Source organism: Sus scrofa, chromosome 17 (assembly GCF_000003025.6).
Source record: "Sus scrofa isolate TJ Tabasco breed Duroc chromosome 17, Sscrofa11.1, whole genome shotgun sequence".
Classification (NCBI taxonomy): domain Eukaryota; kingdom Metazoa; phylum Chordata; class Mammalia; order Artiodactyla; family Suidae; genus Sus; species Sus scrofa.
The window spans coordinates 30,756,550-30,766,835 of record NC_010459.5 but is presented as its reverse complement, the minus strand read 5'-3'; the positions used below and the strand labels follow the sequence as shown (position 1 = coordinate 30,766,835).

Below are 10,286 nucleotides of genomic sequence, written 5' to 3'. Positions count from 1 at the left end.
GGCCCAGCCTTGCCCATGTCTCTCCCCACCTGCCTCCCTTTTCTGGGAGCCACCCTCCCCACCTGCCTGGCACGGCACCAAGCCCCAGCAGCAGAGAACCAGGGGGATGGCCCCACTCGCGACAGTCACAGGCCTTCACTCTCCTGCATGCCTGGACAGGCCCCCCTGCCCCCAGCGCTCACCTGCCTTCAGAGTCTCCCCTCAGCAGGTCAAGGACAGTCAGCTTTGAGGCATTCAGTTCTTTGTTTATTCCTGATGGTTCACTGAGAGGCCACAGTGTCTGCTCAGTGCTGGGCCAATTCAGACAGAGGATGAGTCCAGGCTTTGCTCACTGGCTGGGGTGGCAGGGCAGTGGGTGGGGACCCCCAGGGGTCATGGCATCAGAAGACTGAGTTCATGCAGCAGGGCCTCCTTCCCGCCCAGCCGTGTGGCACTTTGTGGCCCTTGCACTGCCCTCTGCTCTTGAGAGCCCAATGGGGCAGCAGGGATGCAGCTGGGAGGCAGGCGTCAGTGACATCGGAGAACAGAGACCTCAACGCTCTGGAGCCAGGGGACGACCCAGACTTCGGAGTAGCAGCTGAAGGTCTGTAACGAGGGGTGATGAGGGTCCCCCTTCAGGGAGGCTGCCTCCCCGCCAGGGCGTCCCCACCGCGCCATGCATGCCCGCCACACCTTGGAGGTGGGTTCCCAAGGGGCTTTGTGTGTGCTCACATGTGCATGTCTGCACATGCGTGTGTGTGTGCGTGCCCACTGGTGTGCATGTTTGTGTGTACTCAGGAGTGTACGTGTCTGTGTGGGTGTCTACAGGTGTGTGTGTGTTTCCTTTACTGAGGAGTTTTCTCCTTGCCCTGACTTATTTTTTAAAAAGTCTCAAACGTACGGAAAAGTTGGAAGAATAACTCAACACCTGTATTTACAGATTATCAAATTTTGCCGCATTTGCTCTCCCCGTGTAATTTCCACCCCCCAAATCCGCAGTGTTTATCCCTGGAAATGTGTCTCTGGGAGCCAGGAGGGGTGGTTGGCTGGGAGTCCTGGGGGCTGTTCTTGCTTTCCCAGGGCGGTGGGGGTGGGGGTGTCTGGGACCTGGTGGTCAGGGAAGTGCTGAGGGTACTTCTCGAGGCAGTGGAGGTTGTTGGACGGGGTGGGGAATTGGGGTGGGGGCTCGCAGCCAGGAGGTGAGAGCTCGCTTACCCACTGCAGGCTGTGGTTGGTCTGGAAGCTGCAGTTGTCCAGGCTCGCGTGGTGGCCCAGCTTCTTGCAGGTGGTTCTGCTGATGTCCATGTCCAGCATAAACTTCAGGCCCTTCACTATCTGAGGGCAGAGGGCGGGGCTCGGTCACTAGGTTCAGGACGTGGCGATAGTCGGGGTGGGCTGTCCCCCCCCCAGGCTTGGGCACACGTCCTGCAGGAGGTGGGGAGTGAAGACTCCCTCCCCATGGTCTGGACCCCAGAGCCCTGACGATGCCTGGGTCCGCCCGTGCAGACCACCCTCCGCCATCGTGACTCCCGTCTCAGAGTTTGCATTTGCCTCCATCCTGTGCCTGGAGGTGACCATTATGGTGAGTTAGCTGTGGGGTAGCGTCGGGCACCACAGGTCCTCAGGCCGTGGGTCTTGCTCCCCAAGGGCAGCTCCGCAGTCAGTCAACAGGCTGCAGGGGGCCCTGCTTTTAGCGAGTGACTGTCCCATCACTGTGTTCTTGGCACCAAGGATGAGCCAGGCCTGGCTGCCCATGGGGTCCACTGGGAGGGGGTTACTGAGAAATGTGGGGACCTCCCAGGGCCTGACGCTTGTGCAGGGAAGGGCAGTGTCTGGGGGAGCGTGGCCCAGAGTGCTTTGGGGCTGCAATGTGGCAGCCTGGCAGAGGCAGCTTGTTCCTGGGGGCCCATCGGTGCCCCTGTGGTGGCCGCTCTGCCCTGCCCTCCTCCCCATGCACTGCGGCCTCTGCTCAGGAGGTGCATGGTCCAGTAACAGCCTTTGTGCCCAACTGGTGGCCCAGGGTCCCACTGCCTGAGGGCCGTTTGTGGCTGTGGTAAGCCTTCAGGTAGACAGGCCTGTTGAGACCTGGCCGCCTCGGGCTGTCTGAGCCCAGACCCACCTGGACGAGGGCCTTGCTGACGTGCGACTCCTTGAATAGGAAGGCGTCATTGCTGCAGTTGTTGAAGCTCTCAGCGCTGTGTCTGGCTGCCCTGAGCACATCAGGGTCATTGGTCTCGATGGTCTTGGGGCATCCTGGCCTCACACCTGAGTCCAGGATCTGGGAACAAAAATCTGGGCGAGAAACAGAGCCAGACAAGAACATTGCTGTGGGTGTCATGCCCCTGCCTCTGTGCTCCTCCCAGTGTGGCCCCTCGGCCCCTTTACCCCTCGCCTGGCCATCCATCCTCCCAACCTGTCCACACCTCGCCCCCCAGTGCGCCTGTGTGCGTTCCCAGGGCCACCTGTACACAAGCTGAGGGCCAGTGCCGTGGGTGGCACCGAGGTGGGTAGGATGTGGTCCATCCCTGCCCGCATGGCCACTTTCAGTACCCAGGTCATCCCCAGCAGGTCCAGAAGCCTGGGCACACCTCTAGGCCCAGAGCCTCTCTCAGGATGGGCCCTGTGTTCCAAGAAGTTGCCCCGGCCCTGAGGCCACCCTCTGGCTCCTACCCCTCAGTTTGTCCCAGCAAGTGGCTGTGGGGAAGTCCCTGAAGGCTGTCCTCCACTCCTGGGACTCGCCCGAGTCTGCCTGCTGCCAGGTCGCTGCAGTGCCCATATGCCACCTCCTTGGGTGTTTGGGCAGCAGGAGGTGATGGCTTTTCTGGTTGGCGGCTGAGGGGTGTCTTGACTTCATTTGTTTCTTAATTTTGCTGCAGTGATCACAACTACTTATTTTTAAAGTTTAAATAAGTTCTTGGGGAGAGAGGATGGGAAGAGGTTATTTTGAGTTGCAGGCTTCTTCTCTCTTCTAAGGATTCCCCAGGTTTTCCTGAAACACTGGTGTGTCAGAGGTGACACAGGGCTGATGTCCCTGGGGGTGTGATGACTGCTCTTTGCTTTCACTGAAGCGGATGTGTGTCTGTGCCTCATGTGTCAGGGCTACGTCCTGGCCAGGGCAGAGAGGGGCACCTGTGGTGCCGTCACTGGGGGTGGGTCAGCACACGGTGGCCAGGTGGAGCCGCAAGAAGTGGATGAGCTTCCAGCAGAGAGAAGGGTCTGTGCTGCTGGGTCTCTCTTCACAGGAACCTTGTTGGGACTGCAGACCCAGTGCTGGGTGTGGGCCCCACCACCTGAGGAAAGAAATCTTGACTCGTGCGAGGAAAACAGCGGCAGGAGGGCAGCTGAATGTGGAGGCTTCATTCCTTAGGGGCTGGACTGGGTGTCCCACTGGGTACAAGGACTCCTGGTCACGGGGCCTGATTTCCTTGAGCTGGGGTAGGGATTAGGGCCGGTGGGCTGGCTGGGCCGGGACCCAGGGCTGTGTGCTGGGAGCCTTGGCCAGGATCGGTCAAGCTGCTGGAGCACCTTGGAGGGCCGGCCTGTATGCAGCTCACAGCAGAGCATGAGACGAGCTGGATGCCCAGCTCAGCGCTCAATGGGGAGATCCTGCTGGCCTGTCAGTGATCCCGTCACATAAAGCGAGGGTCCTGGAGACCAGTTCCACTGCTGTGCGAAGCCTCCTTGGGACTGGATGTCTGATTGTGCTGGGCATGTGAGACGCCCACCAGGTGCAAGAAGCAGGCTGGCTGGGGCCAGCCACATGCAGTCTGGCTGAGGGGTGGGGTCTCCGGCCTGTGGCTGCAACCATGGAGGGTGCTGGCAGTGGGCAGAGAAGGCCTAGACTTAGTGTGGGTCCAGGTAGGTTCTGCATATGTGACCTGCCAGCCTCTTCGTGAGTGGGGCTGCTGCTGGCTCGGTCAGGACAGGGTGGCTTTGCGAGGCTCCTTCGACAGGGATGGCTTATGCCACCTGGGAGGACGCTGGTGGGTTTTCGGAGTCTCTGAAACTCTGCCTTGAGATAACTCGGCCTTTTGTGGTGGTCCATGGATGCTGGGCTGGGCTGTGATGCGGGCTGTGGACATGGCACTGGGTTGGTCAGCTGGGTGGGCTCCTGGCCTGCTGCTGAGGACGGGGAGTCCTGTGTCATCTTCAGTCTGGAAAACCACCCGATTTCTGCTGTCAGCGTCGTCTGAACAACAGCGGGGAAGGACCGCCTGGTGGGCCTCCTGTGCGTTTGTGGATCTATAACCATGGCTATTTTTTTCTTTTTACAAATTAACGTATATTGCTTTTTCTGATTATAAGCTTACCTATTTGGTAGGAAACTTGAAAGATACAGAAGGTCTTAAAAAAACAGCACTCACTCTCAGTGTCTCAAGGGAACCACTGTTACCTGTTTTTTCTTTTTCTTTTTTTTGTCTTTTTTTAGGGCCGTGCCCGTGGCATATGGAAATTCTCAGGTTGAATTGGAGTTGCAGCTGCTGGCCTACACCACAGCCACAGTAACTCGGTATCCAAGCTTCATCTGCAACTTACACCACAGCTCATGGCAGCACTGGATACTTAACCCACTGCTCAAGGCCAGGAATCAAACCTGCATCCTCATGGATACTCACTGGGTTTGTTACCGCTGAGCTGTGATGGGAACGCCCACTGTTACCCAGTTTTTATTAAAAAAATTTTCTTTTTATCTTTATGGCTGCACCTGCAGCATGTGGAAATTCCCAGGCTAGGGGTCGAATCAGAACTGCAGCTGCCCACCTCCACCACAGCCACAGCAACGCCAGATGTGAGCTGCATCTATGACCTACACCACAGCTCACGGTAATGCCAGACCCTTAACCTGCCAAGTGGGGCGAGGGAATCGAACCTGCATCTTCATGGATACTAGTCAGGTTTGTTACCACTGAGCCACAGTGGGAACTCCTACCTGCTTTTTAAAGACAATGTGTTCAATTTCATTTTGCTCGAATTTAGCAGGATTATAATAATGAAGTGAAACTAGGTGAGGCTGAACCTCTGCTGACTGCCCTCCACACAGGCTCAGTTCCTAAGCCATTTCTATCAAGTTACAGAGTTTATAAGAAATATGAGTTGGTTTGTTTTTATTTCACATCATTTTCCTAAAACGTAGGCTTCAAATTCAGTGAGGCTTCATCAACATAGTTGTCCAAATAAACAATAAAACCCTATTTTCCATTTTAAAAAGTTGAAAAGACAAACTTATTTTCAGAGTGACCCTTCAAGAGATGTCAGCAGGAGAGGTTGGTGCAGAATAAGCCCAAAGAGGGGCTCAGGGCCCAGCAGGAGCCCCTCCCCTCCCCCACACCAAGTGACCTTGTGCCTCTGTTGGTGGGTGGGGGCTGTGGTCCTTCTTCTACTGGGAAGAAAAGGCCTGGAAAAGGCCTGCAGGTTTAAATCTAGCTCCAGCCGACTCTAAAACCATGCTCTTTTTCTCCCAAGTGTTTATCGGGGGTTGTGGGCAACTCTGGGGGCTCAGAGATGGGGGAGGATCTAGGAGGGAAGGACAGTGACAGTGACACTGACTTGGCAGAGGGGGCTCCAGGAGGGGGGCGAGGGGATGAGTTAGTGTGGAGATGGACGTGGGTGGAGAGAGCAGAGCAAGTGCAGATCTGACTGCTGGGGTGGGGGCGGAGGAGGGGCCATGACTCACACTGGTATATGGAAGTTTCCAGGCTAGGGGTCAAATGAGAGCTGCAGCTGCCGGCCTACACCACAGCCACAGTCACAGAGGATCTTTAACCCACTGAGCGAGGCCAGGGAGTGAACCCACATCCTCATGGATACTTAGTCGGATTCGTTGTCCCTGAGCCACAATGGAAACTCCCCAGCTGGTCTTGAAAACTGACTCAGATGGCAAGAGATGGGGGACCCAGGACTTGGGAAGATTAGGGTGTCTGTGGTGCAACCCCCTCAACTAACAATATCAGTACTGTGCAAGGCTTGGAGGGAGGAGGGCGGAGGCCCAGCCCCCAGGTCCAGTGTAGACTCCCTGTGGTGAAGACAGAGCCCTGGGACCCAGAACCCTGCCAGATCCTGACCACCGCCCACCTGGGAGTAGTTGGGACTTGCTTCAGAACCAGCAGGCCTGGGCATCCTGAAGGCCTCTGGGCGCCCCTTCTGTGAAGTCACCCCCAGCCCCTTCAACACCTGTCTCCTCTCCTGCTGATCAGAGTGGGAAACAGAGCTTCCAGGACACGTTCTGATGTTTCTTGCTGAAAAGTGACTCCCTATCCATTATCAGTGATCCCATGTCCAGCCCCTGTCCTGCCTGTCCGCACACCTGTTCGTTCCCACAGCCGCTTCTTCACCACCGACTCGCCCATTGACTTGGGAGGCCGGGCTCTGTGTGCCCTGGCCCAGGGGTGCTAGCTTCCCTCTGCCAGCACGTGGACACTTCACAGGAATGTCTGTGGGTTCACATTAGATCCACGGTTGAGCTGGTGACACAGGAGCTTGGGGACACTGTTAGCAGAAGTATGGGCTGTAGCAAGTTAACTGTTTCAGGGAGTTCCTGTTGTAGCTCAGCGGTCATGAACTCAACTAGTATCCACTAGGCCGTGGGTTCGATACCTGGCCCCACTTAGTGGGTTAAGGATCTGGCGTTGCTGTAGCTGTGGCATAGGCTGGCAGCTACAGCTCCAATTCAACCCCTAGCCTGGGAACTTCATATGCTGCGGGTGTGGCCCTTAAAAGACCAAAAAAAAAAAAAAAAAAAAAAAAAAAAAAAGTTAAGGGTTTCTCTGCAGGTTTAGGAGGGTGTGGTCTGCCCTTGAGTTGCCACCAGACACGGTACAGTTCCTAGAAGTGGACAGCTTCCTAACGAGTTGCCGGGAAAGCTCCAGGAGCAGGTTTTGGTGGATGCCTCTGAGTGTGCTTTTCTAAAAAGCTGGGAGAGTTGGGATGCACGCTGGCAGAAGGGCACTAGGGTCTGGCCGGTGTCCCTGTGCTGAGCTGGAGGCACTAGGCCCTGTGGAGAGTCCTGGCCCTGCCTGCATGGCCCCTCCCTGATGGCTGTGGGAGCTCAGGGCCAGCTGGGGGCCCCCACTCCTTCCTCTTTCAGGAGAGTTATGTGTGGCTGGGAGGTGGGGGGATCTGAGGGGGAAACAGGGTTCCCAGGAACAGAATGGTGATGTCCTTGCTGGAGGCCCCATGTCCCCGGTGGTTTACTTGGCAGGGAGTGGCAGCTGCTTCTGCGCCAGCATCAAAGAGCCCTTGTTGTGGGCAGGGTCCTGGCGCTCAGACCAGGAGGCAGTGCCCAGGGCCTGGTGTAGTGAGTAGTAGTAGTAGTAGTGAGTAGCCCATCATTTCTAGGGCACATGTGTCCCCTGGCACGAACAGAATGCTGGTTCATCCTGGCCTTAACCCACTGGGACATGCCCCGAGTCTGCATCCCAGCTCTGTCTCTCAGTGGCTGTGCCATCTCGGTGAAACTGCTTGGCCTCTCTGAGCCTTCTCATCTGTGTAACAGGGTGATGATGGCACTGGCCCACAAAGAACATGCACTAGTGTCATGATCATCAAAGATCAAATAGGCAGAATGGCTGCAGTGGGAGCTTTGGGGTCAAATGGGTCCATGCTGGGAAAAGTCTCCAAATGCAGAGGGGGGTCAGTGGCCCCCATGCCAAGACCTCCCCTGTGGTCAGTGGTCGCTGGACGCTCCCAGCTCCTGCCTTTGGTGACCGATGGTGCTGGACCCAGGTCGTGCCCAGGTGGCCTGTGGTGGGAAGATGGGCCGTGTGAGCCTGGCTGGGGGGCTTCCTGGTCAGGTTGAGGAAGAAGGGCTTTCCATTTTCAACCGAAGGCAAAGGCTGAAGAAATCGATGTAGCAATTTCCTAGGTTCTGATGGGCAGGGACGGAGGCTGCTGGGCCCCACATGCAGGTCAGTGCGGTTTAGCACCAGGGGTGGATAGGCCAGGTGGTGACACAGCGGCCCCTATTCCCTGCCCCCAAGGAAGGCTCTGGAACCCGCTCTCAAGAGGAGGGCGGAGGTGGGGGCAGACTTGGGCCCAGCAGAGCTGCTGTCTCTGCTTGACCACCGGACGGGCCTCCAAGCCACTTGCGCCACAGACAAGGCCCGAGGCTGGGTCACCTACCCTCGGTGTCCCAGGTCACTGGTCCTGCCTCGGCGCTCCCCACCTATAGCCTGTGGCCAGGCTCCAGCCCCCTTTGACAAGGGAGTAAGATAGATACCAACTGCCGCTTGGCCCCTCCCCCTTCCGCTGGTCACTTCAGTGCCAGGCACCAGCTTCCTAGTGCATGTGAGGGCAGGTCCTCATGGGCTGTGTGACTGGGCAAGTCACCTAACCTCTCTGTGCCTCATTTCCTGGCCCACAGGTGGCAGCTTCCTTCCTCCCCCAGCCCCAACCCCCAGCGCCGGCCTGGTGGGAAAGATGAAGGCTTAGGATCCCTGTGAGCCAAGTGACAGGACAGCAGCGGAGGCAGGAAGGATGCGCCATCAAATAGAATCGGCCTGACCGCTACCCTGTGTTCTATAGCTGTGGAGGGGCCACGGGGTCCCTCCCTCTGCTGCTGCTGGATGGTTCTCAGGACCCCCACAGGCCCCAAGAATAGCAGGGGGCAGAAGATATTTCCCTGGTCCCCAGGTCCCCAGTCTCCCCCAAGGCTGCTCCCCACAAAGGCAGCTGTTGTGGGGTCCCATGGAACCTAATGTGCCTCAGGAATGGGGGAGGGTTGGGGGTAAGCTCACGGCACCCAGGCAGCGGGAGACCCCCTCTTACCTTGTGAAGGGCCCCCGGTGGCAACCAGGACCAGGGTGCAGACGGCCAGCAGCACCCTGGCAGGACGCATGGCTGTGCCCAGGGCGGTGTGTGCTGGGCGCGAGGTGGTGGGGGAGCCCCGCCCAATGAACCGCCTGCCAAGGGGGTGGGGGATAGTGGTTTTTTGTTGAGTCGTTTTGGCCAGAAGCTCTTCACCTCCACATCCCTTGGCTACAAAGTAAACCGCTTCCTTTGTAAAAGTTTCCAAACAGCAATTATTTGCAGGGCAGGAGGAAGAGGTGAGAGCTATGAGCAAACCCTGCGATTTTCTACCCTTAGAACACATGGAAGAGACATTATAGCAGAAAAATGAGCAGGGATTTTAGGAAGCACAAGTACTGGGGGTTCCTTCTCTAAAAGGTGAAAAGGGTGAGCTCCCTAGGCCCAGATTCTGGGGTCCGAGTGGCCCCCTGCAGGAGATTGTCTTGGTGGTATGAACGGGTGGTGATAGTGAGAGGGTGTGTTGACAGCACTTAACTGTATGCCGGGCACTTTTCTCGCTGTTTCTTTAATCCCCCACCATCGTGTAGGGAATTACAACATTGTGTGAGTCCAGGAAACTAAGGCACAAGGGGATGAGAAGTTGTGCGGAGCTCTGCAGAGCTGTGGCCCAGGCCCAGCACTGTGGCCATGGTCATACCCACCGTCACCACCTCCACCCCGCCACCCCCCAGCCTCCCAGGCCCAGGGCCCTGAACCTGGAGCAGTCTGTGCCAGCCACACAGGCACTGGCCTGCTTGCAGATGCCAGCTTGGCCATGGGGACTCTGAGGGTGGCCCAAGTGTGCTGACACATCATCTAGCAGGACTGTCAGCAAAGGCACGTGGAGCCTTGCAGAGCAGCATGTGGGACCTCTGGAGGAGCCTGGGTGTGTGTGTGTATGACTCGTATGCATCTAAACAATGTACAGAAGAAACATGAGCTCCAGTTGCCCCGGCAGAGGATTATCCGATGGGCTTCTGACCCTTGTGTTCTGCGTGTGCTTTTTCTTTTCTTTCTTTCTTTTTTTTGGTCTTTTTGCCTTTTCTAGAGATGCTCCTGCGGCATGTGGAGATTCCCAGGCTAGGGGTCCAATCGGAGCTGTAGCCACCGGCCTGCACCAGAGCCGCGTCTGCAACCTACACCACAGCTCACAGCAACGCCGGATCGTTAACCCACTGAGCAAGGGCAGGGACCGAACCCGCAACCTCATGGTTCCTAGTTGGATTCGTTAACCACTGCGCCACGACGGGAACTCCTATATTCCCTTTCTTATATTATCTTCCTCTTCAGATCGCATAAATCTTTTGCCTTTTACTTTATTTTCTAAAATCCATGGTGGTGGTGGTCTGAATGGTGGGGCAAAACACCCTCTTCTGGGCTGGGTGGCGAGCAGACTTTGTCCACACGGTGGCGCCACGACCCAAGAAAAAAACTGGTCCCGTCTGACTTTTCCCAGGCTGGTGGCCCCCCTGCTCCATTCCCCACATTTGCAGTGATGGCGATGGATTTCAGCTGCCCTCTGC

At 57.0% G+C, this 10,286-nt stretch overlaps 1 protein-coding gene across 1 annotated transcript; it reads right to left on the bottom strand.

Annotated features, from left to right (window-relative positions):
• CST7 (cystatin F) lies at window positions 364-8,836 on the bottom strand. Its single transcript, NM_001243310.2, is given in 4 exon segments — window positions 364-585; window positions 1,195-1,314; window positions 2,099-2,271; window positions 8,743-8,836. Coding segments are annotated over 4 exon segments (441 nt in total). The 5' UTR covers window positions 8,813-8,836; the 3' UTR covers window positions 364-507.